Source organism: Capra hircus, chromosome 26, assembly GCF_001704415.2.
Source record: "Capra hircus breed San Clemente chromosome 26, ASM170441v1, whole genome shotgun sequence".
In the NCBI taxonomy this organism is placed as follows: Eukaryota; Metazoa; Chordata; class Mammalia; order Artiodactyla; family Bovidae; genus Capra; species Capra hircus.
In genome coordinates this window covers 20478212-20496425 of record NC_030833.1, presented here as the reverse complement: position 1 = coordinate 20496425, position 18214 = coordinate 20478212, and the positions used below count along the sequence as shown (strand labels likewise).

At 37.7% G+C, this 18214-nt stretch overlaps 1 protein-coding gene across 4 annotated transcripts in view; it reads left to right on the top strand.

The window, feature by feature from the left end:
- The window catches only part of SHOC2 (SHOC2, leucine rich repeat scaffold protein), an 85120-nt gene that overhangs the window by 41959 nt on the left and 24947 nt on the right, over positions 1–18214 (top strand). For all 4 annotated transcript variants that reach the window (XM_005698466.3, XM_018041275.1, XM_018041276.1 and 1 more), the window contains exon 3: positions 15378–15515. In XM_005698466.3, the coding sequence (XP_005698523.1) occupies positions 15378–15515 (138 nt within the window). The remainder of the gene's footprint in view (positions 1–15377; positions 15516–18214) is intronic.

Here is an 18214-nt window from a genome sequence, read left to right as displayed (position 1 = left end):
GACCTAAACCACTTGGTTATGGTGGTTTCTGCTATGCTGCTCCACTTTGAAGTTAATAATTTTTTCCTTTAAATTAATAACTACCTTGGGAAGTACCGATTTTGGACTATGTCAGTATCTTGTTTCTCCCTCACCTTTTGTTTATAAATTTTAGCTTTCATTGGTAGATCTTCCCTGAAGCAATTATTACTATATTCTCTAAACTCCAGGAGTTGGTCACGGACAGGGAGGCCTGGCGTGCTGCGGTTCATGGGGTCACAAAGAGTCGGACACGAGTGAGCAACTGAACTGAATGATGATTTTTTAAAATTTCCCTTGTTTCTTTTGTATTTATTAATTGAAATTCTATAAAGAAGAGCTGTCCTTTCTCCCCCATTTATTTATTCAGTTAATTATATCAGTCTGGACTCCTTTATTCTGTGGGTTTCAATCCAATATTATTCTTTACCGTTTTGTTGCTCAAATTATTCCGTCTTTGGTTATTGTGAACTCTGTGTTAATTGGTTCCTGTGCCTTTTGATGTGTCATCATCCTTTTTTGTTATCTTTTAAAGAGACTAAAAATGCTGAAAAATTTTGATATTTGCCCATGTGTTTATTCCCTCTAGTGCTTTTCATTCTTTGAGTAGATCTGAATCTCTATTTGGTATTTTCTTTTTGCCCAAAGAACTTCTTTTAATGTATATTGTAGCCCAGGTCTACTCTGATTGAATTTTTTATGCTTCTGTGTGTCTGAAAGCCTTTATTTTGTTTTCATTTTTAATAGTTTTTTTTCCTGTTACAAAATTCTAGTTTGGCATATTTTCTTTTTTATTAATTATTTTTAAGATAGCTCTGCTTTCCCTATTTTTTTTTTTTTTCCCCTTGGCTTGCCTGGTTTCTGACAAGAGTTTTTCTGTTATATTTGTTTGTTTGTAAAGTCTTTTTTACTCTGTATAGTTTTAATATTTTTCTTTATTTCTGGTTTCCAACAATTTGTATATGGGCTTTACCATATGTAGTTTGATAATTACTTGTCTTATTTCATTCATACTGCTTTTTCTATCTCTCTTAATAGCTCTCCTAGTAGGAGATAGCCCTCGTGTTCATTCTACTACTATTGATTTTGTATAGACCCTCATATTATTTCATGTGAGCTAGTTACAGTAGTTTCCTAATAGACTGTGCTTCCTAAGCTATCCATCCTTTCAAATCTATGAGTAAATAGTTTTTTTAGAATAGCATTCTGATTATCATGCATTATTCAGAATCTTTAAATTTTGTTTTATTAGTTGATCAAAAAGATCCAGATTCCTTAGTTTGGTATTGAAGGTTCCAGGTCTTCTCTCTCATCTTGCCTTGTATCTTCCCTTGGTCTTGAAGATCCAAAAGAAAGACTCTTTAATGTTGAAATTTAATAAACAGGACCCTCTGTAGCTGTCCTCAAATCACATGTAGTCTCCTACTAATTTTTAATTTCACGAAACAGGCATTTAGTGTATTGCAGTGTCTTTGTGCCTTTAGTGTCTAGTATTATGTCTGGTAAAGAAAATGTGCACACAGGAATCTTGTCTGACTGACTGACTTAATGCTCTTGTAGTAATAGTTTATTTTCTGTTGTGTTTTAGGCTCATAGTGTATTCACATGTTTGTATAATAATGTTTCTTTGTTACTGGTTAAACCCCACAAATTTAATTTTCTCAGTAATGCTCAAGAATTCCTTATTTAAGCATTTTAATTGTCAATACTTACAGTCTCGAGAAGGGAGGTAAAACCTTTTTCCTCCAAAAATTGCCTGTCTGTTTGATGAATATTTTAACTGTCCAAGTTCTGGAAATGAGAGGCAATGTGTCCCACTGCCTTTTGCATCTGGAATACTGCTACTGGAGAAGAGTGGAGAAATAGCTCCAGAAAGAATGAAGAGGCTGAGCCAAAGTGAAAACAAAACCCAGTTGTATATGTGGCTGGTGATGGAAGTAAAGTCCAATGCTGTAAAGAACAATATTATAGGAATCTGGAATGTTAGGTCCATGAATCACGGTAAATTGGAAGTGGTCAAACAGGAGATGGCAAGAGTGAACATTGACATTTTAGGAATTAGTGAACTAAAATTGACTGGAATGGGCAAATTTAATTCAGATCATTGTGTCTACTACTGTGGGCAAGAATCCCTTAGAAGAAGTGGAGTAGCCCTCATAGTCAGCAACAGTCCTAAATGTAGTACTTGGGTGCAATCTCAAAGATGACAGAATTTGTTTCCAAGGCAAACCATTCAATATCATAGCAATCCAAGTCTATGCCCCAACCACTATGCTGAAGAAGGTGAATTTGAATGGTTCTATGAAGACCTACAAGACCTTCTAGAACTAAACCAAAAAAAAAAAAAAGTCCTTTTCATCACTGGGGACTGGAATGCAAAAGTAGGAAGTCAAGAGATACCTGGAGTAATAGGCAAGTTTGGCTTTGGAGTACAAAATGAAGCAGAGCAAAGGCTAACAGAGTTTTGCCAAGAGAACTCATTAGTCATAGCAAACACCCTCTTACCAACAACACAAGAGATGACTCTACACATGGACATAACCAGATGGTCAATACCAAAATCAGATGGATTATATTCTTTGCTGCTGAAGATGGAGAAGCTCCATACAGACAGCACAAAAAAAGACCAGGAGCTGACTGTGGCTCAGATCATGAACTCCTTCTTGCAAAAAACAGGCTTAAATTGAAGAAAGTAAGGAAAACCACCAGGCCATTCAGGTATGATGTAAATCAAATCCCTTATGATTGTAGAGTGGAAGTGACAAATAGATTCAAGGGATTCAGTTTCATAGAGTGCCTGAAGAACTATGGATGGAGGTTTGTGACATACTACAGGACACAGTGATCAAACCATCCTCAAGAAGAAGAAATGCAAAAAGGCAAAATGGCTGTCTGAGGAGGCCTTACAAATAGCTGAGAAAGGAAGAGAAGTGAAAGGCAAGTGAAGAGGAAAGATATACCCATCTGAATGCAGAGTTCCAAAGAATAGCAAGGAGAGATAAGAAAGCCTTCTTAAGTGCACAGTGCAAAGAAATAGAGGAAAACAATAGAATGGAAATGTCTAGAGATCTCATCAAGAAAATTAGAGATACTAAGGGAACATTTCATGCAAAGATGGGCACAATAAAGGATAAAAATGGTATGGACCTAACAGAAGCAGAAGATATTAAGAGGTGGCAAGAATACACAGAAGAACTATACAAAAAAGATCTTCATGACGCCAGTAACCACAGTGGTGTGATTACTCACCTAAAGCCAGAAATCCTGGAGTGTGAAGGCAAGTGATCCTTAGGAAGCATCATTACGAACAAAGCTAGTGGAGATGATGAAATTCCAGTTGAGCTATTTCAAGTACTAAAAGATGATGCTGTTAAAATGCTGCAATCAATATGCCAGCAAATTTGGAAAACTCAGCAGTGGCCACAAGACTGGAAAAGGTCAGTTTTTATTCCAACCCCAAAGAAAGGCAATACCAAAGAATGTTCAAACTACTGCACAATTGCACTCATCTCACACACTACAATGCTCAAAATTCTCCATGCTAGGCTGCAACAGTGCGTGAACTGAGAACTTTTAGATGTACAAGCTGGGTTTAGAAAAGGCAGAGGAATCGGAGATCAAATTACCAACATCTCCTGGATCATAGAAAAAAGAATTCCAGAAAAGCATCTACTTCTGCTTCATTGACTACACTAGAGCCTTTGACTATGTGGATCACAGCAAACTGGAAAATTCTGAAAGAGATGGGAATACCAGACCACCTCCCCTGCTTTCTGAGTAATCTGTATGCAGACCAAGAAACAACAGTTAGAACTGGACATGGAACAACACGCTGGTTTCAAATTGGGAAAGGAGTACATCAAGACTGTATATTGTCACCCTGCTTATTTAACTTAAATGCAGACTACATCATGTGAAATGCAAGGCTGGTTGTAGCACAAGCTGGAATCAAGATTTCCTGGAGAAGTATCATAACCTCAGATATGCAGAAGACACCACCCTTATGGCAGAAAGTGAAGAAGAACTAAAGAGCCTCTTGATGAAAGTGAAAGAGGAGAGTGAAAAAGTAGGCTTAAAGCTCAAGATTCAGAAAATGAAGATCATGGCATCTGGTCCCATAACATCATGGCAAATAGATGGGGTAACAATGGAAACAGTGACAGACTTTATATTTTGGGGCTCCAAAATCACTGCAGATGGTGTCTGAAGCCGTGAAATTAAAAGATGCTTGCTTCTTGGAAGAAAAGTTATGACCAACCTACACAGCATATTAAAAAGCAGAGAGATTACTTTCCCAACAAAGGTCTGTATTTTCAAAGCTATTGTTTTTCCACTAGTCATGTATGGATGTGAGAGTTGGACCATATAGAAAGCTGAGTGCTGAAGAGTTGATGGTTTTGAACTGTGGTGTTGGAGAAGACTCTTGAGAGTCCCTTGGATTTCAAGGAGATCAAACCAGTCCATCCTAAAGGAAATCAACCCTGAATATTCATTGGAAGGGTGATACTGAAGCTGAAGCTGCATTACTCTGGCCACCTGATGCAAAGAACTGACTCATTGGAAAAGCCCCTGATCGTGGGAAAGACTGAGGGCAGCAGGAGAAGGGGACAACAGAGGATAGATGGGTGGATGGCATCACTGACTCGATGGACATGAGTTTGAGCAAGCTCCAGGAGTTGGTGATGGACAAGGAAGCCTGGTGTGCTTCAGTCCACGGGGTTGTAAAGAGTCGGACACAACTGAACTGAGTCAGAGCTATGGTTTTGCCAGTAGTCATGTATGGATATGAGAGTTGAACCGTAAAGAAGGCTGAGTACCGAAGAATCGATGCTTTCAAATTGTGATGCTGGAGAAGATTTTTGAGAGTCCCTTGGAATGCAAGAAGTTCAACCTGTCAATCCTACAGGAAGTCAACCCTGAATATTCATTGGAAGGACTGATGCTGAAGTGAAACTCCAATATTAACTTAACTCCAAGTTAACTCCAATCTTAACTCCAAGTTAAGAGCCAACTCATTGGTAAAAACCATGATGCTGGGAAAGATCAAGGACAGGAGCAGAAGGGATGAGAGAGGATGAGATTATTGAATTGCATTATGGACTCATTGGACAGTTTGAACAAACTCTGGGAGATAGTGAAGGACAGGGAAGCCTGCATGCTCTAGTCCATGGAGTCACAATGAGTTGGACACAATTGAGCAACTGAACAACAACAACAGAAACAGGTTTACAGTTCCTCACTAAGCTATCATATTGGTATATGTAGTTAGAGGTTACTATTTTTCACCACTGTATAATATTCCACAGTGTGAATATACCACAATTTTATTCCATTGTTTTGGGCTGGACAATAGCAAATCCTGGTTCAAACTTCATTTATTACTGTTGGAATGCAAATGAGTACAGCCACTTTGGAAGACAGTGGCAGTTTCTTGCAAAGCTGAACACAGTCTTACCATAAAATCTATCAGTCATGCTTATCTTTACCCAAATGAGTTAAACTTGCTGCTAAGTCACTGCTGTGTCCGACTCTGTGCGACCCCATAGATGGCTGCCCACCAGGCTCCCCCATTCCTGGGATTCTCCAGGCAAGAACACTGGAGTGGGTTGCCATTTCCTTCTCCAGTGCATGAAAGTGAAACGTGAAAGTGAAGTTGCTCAGTCGTGCCCGACTTAGTGACCCCGTGGACTGCAGCCTACCAGGCTCCTCTGTGCATGGGATTTTCCAGGCAAGAGTACTGGAGTGGGGTGCCATTGCCTTCTCTTACGTCCATGCAAAAAACTGTACACAAAATATTTTTAGTTGTTCTATTCATAATTGCTAAAAATTGTAAGTAACCAAGATATGCTTCAATAAATACGTGAATAATAAAGTGGTATACCCATACAATGGAATCTTGTTCAGTGGTAAACGAAATGCATATTTCTGAATGAAAGAAATTAATCTGGAAAAGCTGTGTATCGTGTGATTCTAACTATACAACATTCTGGAAAAGGCAGAAGTAAAAGATCAGTAGTTGCCGGGGCCCTAGTACAGGAGAGTCAGATCAATGAGTAGTGAAACACTGAAGATTTTTATTTTTAGGTCAGTAAAACTTATATATGATACTATAATCATGGGTACAGGCTATTATGCATTTACCAGAATCTACAGAACTGGACAACACAAAGAGTGGATGGATGTCAGTGTAAAATACGGACTTTTAGTTGATAATCTATAAATGTTGGTTCATCAACTGTAATGCACAATGTTGGATGTTAGTAATAGTGGAAACTATGGGGAAGGTGGTATATAAGAACTCTGTACTTAATTTGCAGTTTTCCTGTAAACCTGAAATTGCTCCAACAAACAAAGAAAACCCTACTGTTAATACTGACACCACTGTTTCCTTAATCAAAGTTGAAGTTGCTACCTTAGCCCACAAGACTAAATAAATCTGACTCTGGGCTACTTCATCTATCACTTCCTTCGTTACTCATTATTCCAATTACATTGGCTTTCTGTTGGGTTTTGATCTACTTTCTTGCCTCAGAGTCTTTGTATTCGCTGTTCACTCAGCTTCCCCCAGATATTTCCATTGTTTCTTTCCTCTTCCATTATTCAGGTGTGTATATTCAAATGCTACTCCATTGGGATTATTTTCCTTTTCTGCTTACTATCAATACCTCTGATCTCTCCTTCCCACCATCAGACTCTTTCCATTGCTTTATTTTCTTTTATAGCTTTTATACATCCTCAATTCAGTTCATTTCAGTTGTTCAGTCGTGTCCCACTCTTTGCAACCCCATGAACCACAGCACGCCAGGCCTTCCTGTCCATCACCAGTTCCTGGAGTTCCCCCAAACTCGTCCATTAAGTCGGTGATGCCATCCAACCATCTCATCCTCTGTTGTCCCCTTCTCCTCCTGCCCTCAATCTTTCCCAGCATCAGGGTCTTTTCCAATGAGTCAGCTCTTCACATCAGGTGGCCAAAGTATTGGAGTTTCAGCTTCAATATCAGTCCTCCCAATGAATATTTAGGACCAATTTCCTTTAGGATTGACTAGTTGGATCTCCTTGCAGTCCAAGGGACTCTCAAGAGTCTTCTCCAACACCACAGTTCAAAAGCATCAGTTCTTCGGTGCTCAGCTGTTTTATAGTCCAACTCTTACATCCATACATGACCACTGGAAACACCATAGCCTTGACACTAGATGGACCTTTGTTGACAAAGTAATGTCTCTGCTTTTTAATATGCTGTCTAGGTTGGTCATAACTTTCCTTCCAAGGAGTAAGCGTCTTTTAATTTCATGGCTGCAATCACCATCTGCAGTGATTTTGGAGCTCCAAAAAATAAAGTCAGCCACTGTTTCTACTGTTTCCCCATCTATTTCCCATGAAGTGATGGGACCAGATGCCATGATCTTCGTTTTCTGAATCTTGAGCTTTAAGCCGACTTCTTCACTCTCCTCTTTTACTTTCATCAAGAGGCTCTTTAGTTCTTCACTTTCTGCCATAAGGTTAGTATCATCTGCGTATCTGAGGTTATTGATAATTCTCCCAGCAATCTTGATTCTAGCTTGTGCTTCTTCCAGCCCAGTGTTTCTCATGATGCACTCTACATATAAGTTAAATAAGCAGGGTGACAATATACAGCCTTGACGTACTCCTTTTCCTATTTGGAACCAGTCTGTTGTTCCATGTCCAGTTCTAACTGGTGCTTCCTGACCGGCATGCAGGATTCTCAAGAGGCAGGACAGGTGGTCTGGTATTCCCATCTCTTTCAGAATTTTCCACAGTTTGTGGTGATCCACACAGTCAAAGGCTTTGACATAGTCAATAAAGCAGTAATAGATGTTTTTCTGGAACTCTCTTGCTCTTTCGATGATCCAGCGGATGTTGGCAATTTGATCTCTGGTTCCTCTGCCTTTTCTAAAACCAACTTGAACATCTAGAAGTCCACGGTTAACATATTGCTGAAGCCTGGTTGGAAAATTTTGAGCATTACTTTACTAGTGTGTGAGATGAGTGCAATTGTGTGGTAGTTTGAGCATTCTTTGGCATTGCCTTTCTTTGGGATTGGAATGAAAACTGACCTTTTCCAGTCCTGTGGCCACTGCTGAGTTTTCCAAATTTGCCGACATATTGAGTGCAGCACTTTCATAGCATCATCTTTCAAGATTTGAAATAGCTCAACTGGAATTCCATCACCTCCGCTAGCTTTGTTTGTAGTGATGCTTCCTAAGGCCCAATTGACTTCACATTCCAGGATGTCTGGCTCTAGCTGAGTGTGAGTGATCACACTATTGTGATTATCTGGGTCGTGAAGATCTTTTTTGTACAGTTCTTCTGTGTATTCTTGCCACCTCTTCTTAATATCTTCTGCTTCTATTAGGTCCCTACCATTTCTGCCCTTTATTGAGCCCATCTTTGCATGAAATGCTCCCTTGGTATCTCTTAACTTTCTTGAAGAGATCTCTAGTCTTTCCCATTCTGTTGTTTTCCTTTATTTCTTTTCATTGGTTGCTGAGGAAGGCTTTCTTATCTCTCCTTGCTGTTCTTTGGTACTCTGCATTCAAATTGGTATATCTTTCCTTCTCCTTATACCCTCACCTTGGTTATATATTGTTTATTTTTCCTTATTAAAATACAAGTTCGCTGAGGGCAGCAAACTTTTTTCTTGCCTTGTCCCTCTTTTTCCTGATTGTGTCTTCAATTCCTAGAATAGTGTCTAACACACAGTAGGTGCTTAATAAACATTTGTAGAGTGAATCAATGAAGTCTATGTTCTCTCTGTAGGAAGTCAAAGTTAAAAAAATTGCTTAGTAAGTATGGAATGTGAGTCATAAAATGTTTCTTATTAATGGCTGGTGTCATCAATATGATAACATGGTGCATTCATTTTCACTAAAAGGTACATTTGCTCCACAGCCAGGAAACTTCTATTTATGGTTTGAAAACTGCTCTTCATGTATAGTGTAGGAGAGACTGCTCATTTTATGTCTTGAATCTGTCCCCCTCTCCACTTTCCTCTTTAGATTAAAAGATGTACAAAAACATTGAAAAATCACAAAATACAAATATATAAAGTAGAAAAGAAAAACCACTTTTAAACTTAGCCAGAGACAAGTCACTGTTAAGATATTGATTATTATTCTTCAGAACCGTCTGAAATGAATTTATATTTTTAAAGTAATATTTGATGCCGGGGTCCAGCCCTGGTGGATCCAGGGAATTTGAAGCGGGGATGGAGTCGGCGAAGAGAAACTTATTTATTTAGAAATATACAGAGAGATTAGGAAAGAATAATGTAGTAGGAAAATTAGTGGAGAAAAGATGCTGAATAACTTGGTTTACGTGGAAAACCAGTAAAGTTCCACGCAAGGAACTTGCACCGTCTATGTTAGGCCGCCGGCGCCTGCTTGAATATCGGAGGGTGCCCCGCCTCGGGCTCCCTCTCAGGTGGGTCTTAGAGGCCAGGGCAAATAAATAGACTAGGTGAGCCTCCCTGTTCGAAGGGATCAGCCTGCAAAGGAGAGGGAGGGAGAGGGAGAAAGAGAGAGAGTCTACACGGGGGGAGCCAGATTTCCAAGAAAACCCGTTCAAGAAGCTGGTCTGAGAAACTGGTCCATCCTTTATTGTCTGGGAAAGCTTTTTATGCTTTTGGTTGTACGTAGAGATCAATGGATAATACAAAGTTATGCAGCATCAGCAGCCCTGACTCTTATCGAGACCAGGCTTTCTCTCTGTATACCTAGCTGTGTACACAAGTCTTAGGTGATTTACATCATCTTCTGGCCAGGAGGCCTATTAACATTTTATGGCCCTTTTCTGATAAGGGTCTGTCAACCAGAAAACTTATTTGCCTTAAAAGTGTTGTTCTTACTAAAGTCTGGTGACACTCTCAGAAGGCACTAATTAAGGTTACATTCTTATATAGCAAGGACACAACAATTTATAACAAGGAAAGAGGAGTACAGTGATTTATAACAGAGAAAGTTCACTAACTCAAAAGTCTAGTATTGCTAACATCAAAACTACTATATTCCTTTTTCTATATCCCAATTACATTGATTAATATCCTCCAGGTGCCTAAAAGATAAAGAATATGGAGGCCTGGCAGCAGTCATTGACTCAACAATGAAAACCCATCACCAGTATAATTTTTAGCTTTTTAGAAAAGGCTCTGTATCTTTAAGATGCTTTAAGCTGCGTGCCTCTTCTCTCCCTCCCTCCCTCTCTCTCTCTCCCTCTCTCCCCCTCTCCCTCCCTCTCTCTCTCTCTCTCTCTCTCTCCCTCCCCCTCCATCAGAGGGGTTTGAGCTGAGACACTCCTTTTATCTGTAGGAGACTGTTAACTGGGGTGCTAAGTTAACTCTTTCCAGAGAAAGGTGGTCAGGGATAGCCCCCTGTTATGTCGGAAGAGTGGAGAGCACAGTACAATAAAGCAGGCAGACTCTGGTTTTTGGGGTAGATGCTCAGGAAAATCCAGGGGTACCCCTGAAGCCTGATCTCAGCCTTTGCTTTTTGCCAGGCCCTCTTCCTCATGACGTTTGCCATGGGCGGGATTCCCCATGCTGGCTCCCGGCAATTTGGATCATATATAGTAAAATAAATGTTTAGAAGTACTAGATAACTGGACATAATATAGAAATAATAAATAGTATGAAAGTATTTTATGAACTCCTTCAATATTTAATATCCTGTCTTTTCTGAATTGTAACACAAGGTCTTATCCTGGCACAGTATTGATTAGTGCAGAGTTTATCATATATTCAGAATTGTCAGATGTTTCTGACTATTTGCATATGAAGAAAAAAAGCTTGAGCAGTTATGAGTGTTGCTCTAAAGAAGAGAGATCTTAAGCTTCTTTTTTTCCCCCACACTAAAAATGTTTTGTACATTTAATAGGACATTTTGGATTAGTTTTGAAAATATTTTAGATTTTCCTGGAAGCTGTCTTTTATTATAAACGTCCCTGAAGTTTTTTAGATCTTTTTCATTGGACTGAAAAAAATTCAGTTCCAAAGGGAAAATGTTTTTCATGTCTTAAAATGTATACATGGGTTTTGGGGAAAATCTAAAAATAAGTTTCAAATTTAACTCAGCAATATATATAATTTACTCATGAGTTTATTGTAGTTCATGGACTAACAGATCAAACTTAAAAATCAGGTTATTTTTGTGTGCTGATGCTGTTAAAAAATTAAATCATATTTCCTGAGTTTTAAGCATTTTCAAAACCATAATTACTAGATTGTAAGAAAAAAGTATTAGTAGATGACACTCTCCTTAATGTATCAGAGTTAACATGATTTCCTGATGTTGCAGTGTTGTATTGTTAGAGGATGATTTTCTGGAGAGAATATATGCTCAAAATAATTCGTTATCATATGGATGGTGATTTACATAAATCAAAAAGGATTTAACTTAATTTGAATCAAAGTAATTATATTCTGCATTTAAAAAACAGTTATTTTTTAGTTTAATGTTAGATAGTCATATGTAAGTTCCTGTCATAAGATACTGGTAATTCATCTGCTTCTGTGTTCATGGGTATCAAACTGGTATCCTGAATACTGTTAAAAAAAAAAAAAAGTCCACAGATATGTTTGATAACGCAGTGTTTTGTTCTGTTTTAACCTAAAAATTAGTTGTTAGTATTTGAACATTAGATTTTATATGGAAATATAAATTTCTAGGTTTTTTTTTGAAAGGTGTGAGGATTGGACAGTATTTGAGTGAATGCATTCATTTGAGGATTGATAGTATTTCTCATCGCAACATTGCAGTGATAGCCTGGGGCAGTTTTGGCAATGTTACACAACAAAGGACATTTGTTAATGTCTAGATGATTGTCATGACTGGTGGGGAGGTGCTCTTGGCATCTTTTGGCTAAAAAGATGAGGCATGCTGCTGATGCACAGGACACCTTTCTACAGCAAAGAATTATCTGGTCTAGAATATTTCAGTATTGAGTTTGAGGAGTCCTGTAATATAGCAGTCATTGAGCTGAGTTGAATCATATCTGTTTCATATAAGCTATAGTTAGCCATAGTCTCCTCTCAACTTGCTTTATTTATTTGCTGGGACTCTCATATACTTGAATTTGTGCATCTTCCTTGAAAGTAGTAGGAGTTCCTTTCATAGGAATTGAAACAACTTTGAGTATTACTAGAAAAGTTGTGGCAAATACAGAAAACATTTGTTACTTGTGGCATGAAGAGTATTAGCATCTAAATTTTATTTTCCCCCGTTATCATTTATTCTTTCAGTTAACATAGTGCTGTGTACTAGGTACTACACAATATGCGGAGGAGATAAACAGCTGCTTACAATTAAAGACTTTTTTTTCTTTTTTATTAGAGAATTGTTCTGTTTATCATTAATGCTTTCTGTATCTCTGATAATTTTCCTTGCTTTGAAGTTGGCTTTGTCTGAAATTTGTGTAAATATTTCAGCTCTCTTTTGATTAACATTAACATTGTATTTATCTATCCCTTTATTCTTAATCCACCTGTGTCTGTAAAGTAGGTTTTTAAAAGACTGTACTGTTCAGTGGGGCTGGGGGGCAGGGTCTTATTTCTTAAGTCCCCTCTGATAGTCTCTGTCTTGCATTCACTTTCATATTAAAAGCGTTTATTGATTTAGTTGGATTGATACCAGCCATATTTGGAACTGTTTTCTATAACTTGTTCTCTATTTTTTTTTTGTCTTAAATCATTTTTCTGCATTATCTGGGTTTAATTGAGCATTTTGTATTATTTCATTTTTTCTCTCCTTAGCATATCATTTATACTTGTATTATTATTATTATTTTTTTGCTTGTATGTATGTATGTTTGTGATTGCCCTGGAGTTTGTGGTGTAAATTTACAGCTAATATAAGTCCACCATCAAATAACACTATACCACTCAGTGTGGTTGCTTATAACAGAATATTCCCAGTTCTTCTCTCCTGTCCCTTATAACACTGCTGTCATTCATTTCATTTATCCTTAATGTATAGTTACCCAGTATATTGTTGCTCTTCATACTTTTAAGAAACTGTTATCTGTTAGATCAATTAAGAGTTTAAGAATATAAAAGATTTTATTTTATCTTATTCCTTCTCTATTGTTCTTTTCTCTGTGTAGAGCTAAGTTTCTGACTTACATCATTTTCCCTCTTTCTGAAGAACTTATTTTAATATTTCTTGAAACACCGGTCTATTGGTGACAGATTCCCTCATTTCTGTTTATCTAAGGAGGTCTTTATTTCTCCTTTACTTTGAAGGATAATTTCATTGGGTACAAACTTTTAGGTTGGTGATTTTTTTTTTTCCTCTCATCACTTTGTAAGTATTCCATTCCATTTTCTTCTTGCCTGCATCATTACTGAAGAGAAGTCCAGTGTATTTACCTTGTTCCTATATAGGTAAAGTTCCCCCTGCCTCCCCGGCCTCTGTCTTCCTTCAAAATTTTATCTTTGATTTTCTGTATATGATTTTGAATATGATATGCCTAGGTGAGAATAGGAGGGGACTTTTATCTTCACTCTGAGAACCTGCAGTGGGACTCCTGGGGGTAAAGCACAAGGATTCCAATTTTTCCATATCCTTGCCAACATTGTTTTGTTTTGTTGTTTGCTTTTGTTTACAGCCATCTTCAGGGGTGTAAAGTAGTACCTCATGTAACTGATTTGCATTTTTAAATGATTAGTGATGTTGAACAGCTTTCATGTGTTTATTGTTCATTTGCATATCTTTGGGAAAATGTTCAGTTTCTTTACCCACTTTTAAATTGTTTTTTTTGGTTGCTGTTGAATTATGGAAGCTCCTTATACATTTGGGCTGTTAATCCCTTCCCAGATACATGATTTGTCAATATTTCCCCCTATTCTATGGGTTGCCTTTTCATTCTCTTGATAGTGTCCTTTATACACATAAGTTTTCAATTTTGAAATCTAGTTAATCTGTTTTTTCTTTGTTGCTTAGGATGTGACAGTAATATGCCCTACACCCATTTTTTAGTTTTATGCACTTTATTTACTTCTCTTTAGTTCAGTTCTGGAGAAGGCAATGGCACCCCACTCCAGTACTCTTGCCTGGAAAATCCCATGGACGGAGGAGCCTGGTAGGCTGCAGTCCATGGGGTCGCGAAGAGTCGGACACAACTGAGCGACTTCACTTTCACTTTTCACTTTCATGCACTGGAGAAGGAAATGGCAACCCACTCCAATGTTCTTGCCTGGAGAATCCCAGGAATGGGGGAGCCTGGCAGGCTGCCGTCTATGGGGTCGCACAGAGTCGGACACAACTGAAGCGACTTAGCAGCAGCAGTTCAGTTCAGTCGCTCAGTCGTGTCCGACTCTTTGCGACCCCATGAATCGCAGCACGCCAGGCCTGCCTGTGCATCACCAACTCCCGGAGTTCACTCAGACTCACGTCCACCGAGTCAGTGATGCCATCCAGCCATCTCATCCTCTGTCGTCCCCTTCTCCTCCTGCCCCCAATCCCTCCCAGCATCAGAGTCTTTTCCAGTGAGTCAACTCTTCGCATGAGGTGGCCAAAGTACGGAGTTACAGCTTTAGCATCATTCCTTCCAAAGAACACCCAGGGCTTATCTCCTTCAGAATGGACTGGTTGGATCTCCTTGCAGTCCAAGGGACTCTCAAGAGTCTTCTCCAACACCACAATTCAAAGCATCAATTCTTCAGCGCTCAGCCTTCTTCACAGTCCAACTCCCACATTTACTTGCTCAGTATTTCCAACTTCACCCCTCCAAAAAAGGAAAAATGATGAGAGAGCCAATCGAGCTTTTATAAATAAGTTTTTGAAGACAGAAAAACGTTAAGAATAATCTAAATTGCCCATACAGTCCTTTCAGACAGAATGAGGAGAAAAATATGTATCCTTTTGGAGTAAAATTAAGAAGCAGTTTTTGATTTCTGACTCTCACTTTACATATTTATATAACATCAGAACACATGCATATTTGAAAGCATATATATTTTGAGGTAAGGTGACCCTCAAATTAAGATCTATCTGATATTATTTTGAATTTGATTTAAAAATTAGTAAGCTCTTTCTGAAGTATAGAATGTACAAATGTAAATGTGGTTAAATTTGTTAATTAAAAATATATAATATTGGTTGATAACGATTTACAGTCAACATGTTAATGTTATCAGATGTCATTTTCTTTTTTTCTTTAGGTATAATTGACATAAAACCATATATTAGCTTCAGGTGTACAACATAGTTCAGTATTTGTAAGATGCCATTTTCAAAGAAGAGTTTCAGATTTTGTTTAACTTTTACTTTGTGAGAAAAAATATAGTTATGATATAAAATGTTTTATCTCCCAGAAATTCTTACATTTTTATGTTGATCAATTTACAGGTGAATTATGTAACCTCATTACGCTGGATGTAGCTCACAATCAACTTGAACACCTTCCAAAGGAGATTGGAAACTGCACACAGATAACCAACCTTGACTTGCAGCACAATGAATTGTTAGACCTCCCAGATACTATTGGTATGAAAAAAGAAAGAAGATACTGTTAATATTATTTCTAGCTACTTGGACATTAAAATCTGTTTCAATAAATAAAGGATTAAAATTCAGCATTGTTGAAGTGGTAAAACTTCTAAAAGATAGTATTTTAAAATCATTTTTTATTTCCACTTCTAGGAAAGGAAAATAAGTTTTAGGACATGAGCTCAGTTAAATGGTAAACAAGATAGAATATTGAGTAACGTGTATATGTTTTATAACTCTGTGCTTAAATTGCAGAATGGGTGCGTTTTCTGTTTTTGCTTATTTCTGAAATGTTGCATGCTCTTGTGTAGGGTGTGGTCCCTTCTATGCTAAAATAGACCACACTGAAAAATAAGATCATTGCTGTTTAGTTTTTAAAACATGGCAAGTACATTTTAAAGTTTGCTCATATGTAATATTGAGGGATTAAAAGAAAAGATGTCTCAAAATGCATAATGTGTTTTGACAACATAGTCAAACTACAGAAAGTTGATGTGTTCTGTATTTATAAATTCTTGTTTATATTTCTGAATGCCCCCAAATTTATACAAACAATAGAGGGAATTTAAAAATTTTTGGATGCTTTTAGTTATCACTGTGGTATGAGGAAACTATTAGGTTTATTTTAAAAAGTATTCTGTACTTAGTTTATGTAATTTTAGTAATGAATTTTTATAAGGTTCTATTACTAAATTGCATGAGGCCTATGATAATGTTATCTTTCTCCAGAGAATTTTTATTTGCTTCTCTCAGGTACCTAGAGTGACCACTTTAGTCCATCCATGTTCTGAGGTTTGTGATTTTTCTGGTCCTCTCAAGTGATTCAGAGGCAAACTGCAGAGTAATTGGAGGGCCGTTTTAATTCTGATTGACCCCTCATGCTAGGGTGCAGCCCTGTAGGGTCCTAGTTGATGCTGATTACTAGACTCTTCACCCTTGGCAGGCTCTAGATTTTGACTCTTGGCAAAACATGCCTTTGCCTTCCAGTTACATCTTCTGTTTAGGAGACCGGTCTTAGGACAAAAATCTCCCGTGCTTTGCTTGTTTCTGGGTTCCCAGCTGGTTTCCAGCCTGGTTACTGCTAGTCATTATCATGCTCGTTTTCTGATTTTTGTTTTAGAAGTGTTCTTAGTTTTCTGCAATGGGAGAGTTTGCTTGAATTACCTTGAATTACTTTCTGCTTCATTACTTGAAGCAGAAGCAATTGTAGCAGAATTTTTTAAAAATGTTACAGTAGACTGTCTCTGGTAACATAACAACTATTCACAGAAAAGTTAATCTGAGACCTCTTCAGGTTATAATAGCTAGCCATTAGAACCTGTATCTTTCTGATTCTTGTCCCCTCGAGTCTAGAACAAAAAGACAGAAAAACACAAAATAAATGAAAAAAGTCATGGGAGACAGCACTAGAAGTTCTAGAAAGAGAATAGAGGTAAGACAATGAAGCTATAAAATATAATTTAATACTGTTTCCCTGAACTTGACAAAAACCCGGATAATAAGATTGAAGTTTCTTACCAAGATGAAATAATGAAAAAAGGTACATTCTGGTAGGAGTTTTAAAAATTAAGTTTACTAATTTTTAATAAACGATATGGGCTTCCCTGGTGACTCAGCAGTAAAGAATCTACCTGCCAGTGCAGGGGACTCAGGTTTGATCCTTCGGTTGGGAAGATCCCCTGGAGAAGGAAATGGCAACCCACTCCAGTGTTCTTACACGGGAAGTCCCATGGACAGCGGAGCCTGGAGAACTGCAGTCCATGGGGCTGCAAAAGAGTTGATCACGATTTAGCAGCTAAACAAGAATAAACAGTATGTTCGTGTGTAATGTTATAAAACCTTTGTCTAGTTTCAGTTTCAGAGTAATGCTGACTGTATATGGTAAGTTGGGAAGTTTTCCCTACTCATCAGTTTTTGGAAAAGTTTGTATAAAATTGGCGTATTTCTTCCTTTAATATTTGATAAAGTTCATTGATGTAGCCACCTAGTCAGGATTTTTCTTTATTGGAATTTTTTTTTTTAAACAATTTCAGTTTTTTTGATAGACATAGGGCTATTTAGGTTATCTGTTTCTTTTTGAGAAAACTTGATCATTTGTGTCTTTCATAGAATGTGTTCATTTCATTTGTCACATTTAATGGGGATAAAATTGTTCATAACATTTGCTTATTATTTCAATGTCTATAGAATCTGTGGTAATGCCATTTCTCTCTTTTCTGATATTGGCAATTTATATCTTCTCTCTTTTCCTAATCAGTCTGGCTAAAGGTTTATTAATTTTATCAGTTTCATTGATTGTCTCAAATTATTAATTTTACTCTATTTTTCCCTTTGTTTTTATTTCATTGATTTCCACTTTGACCTTTCTCATTCCTGTTTGTCTGCTTACTTTGATTTTATTTGCCCTTTTCCTAGTTTCTTATAGTGGAAGATTGAGATTATTGATTTAAGACCTTTCTTCTCTTATCATAGAGTCAGTTCAGTTCAGTTCAGTTCAGTCTCTCAGTCATGTCCGACTCTTTGTGACCCCAGGGACTGCACCACGGCAGGCCTCCCTGTCCATCATCAACTCCCAGAGTTTACTCAAATTCATGTCCATTGAGTCAGTGATGCCATCCAATCATCTCATCCTCTGTCATCCCCTTCTCCTCTCACCCTCAATCTTTCCCAGCCATTTAGTGCTATAACATTTCCCC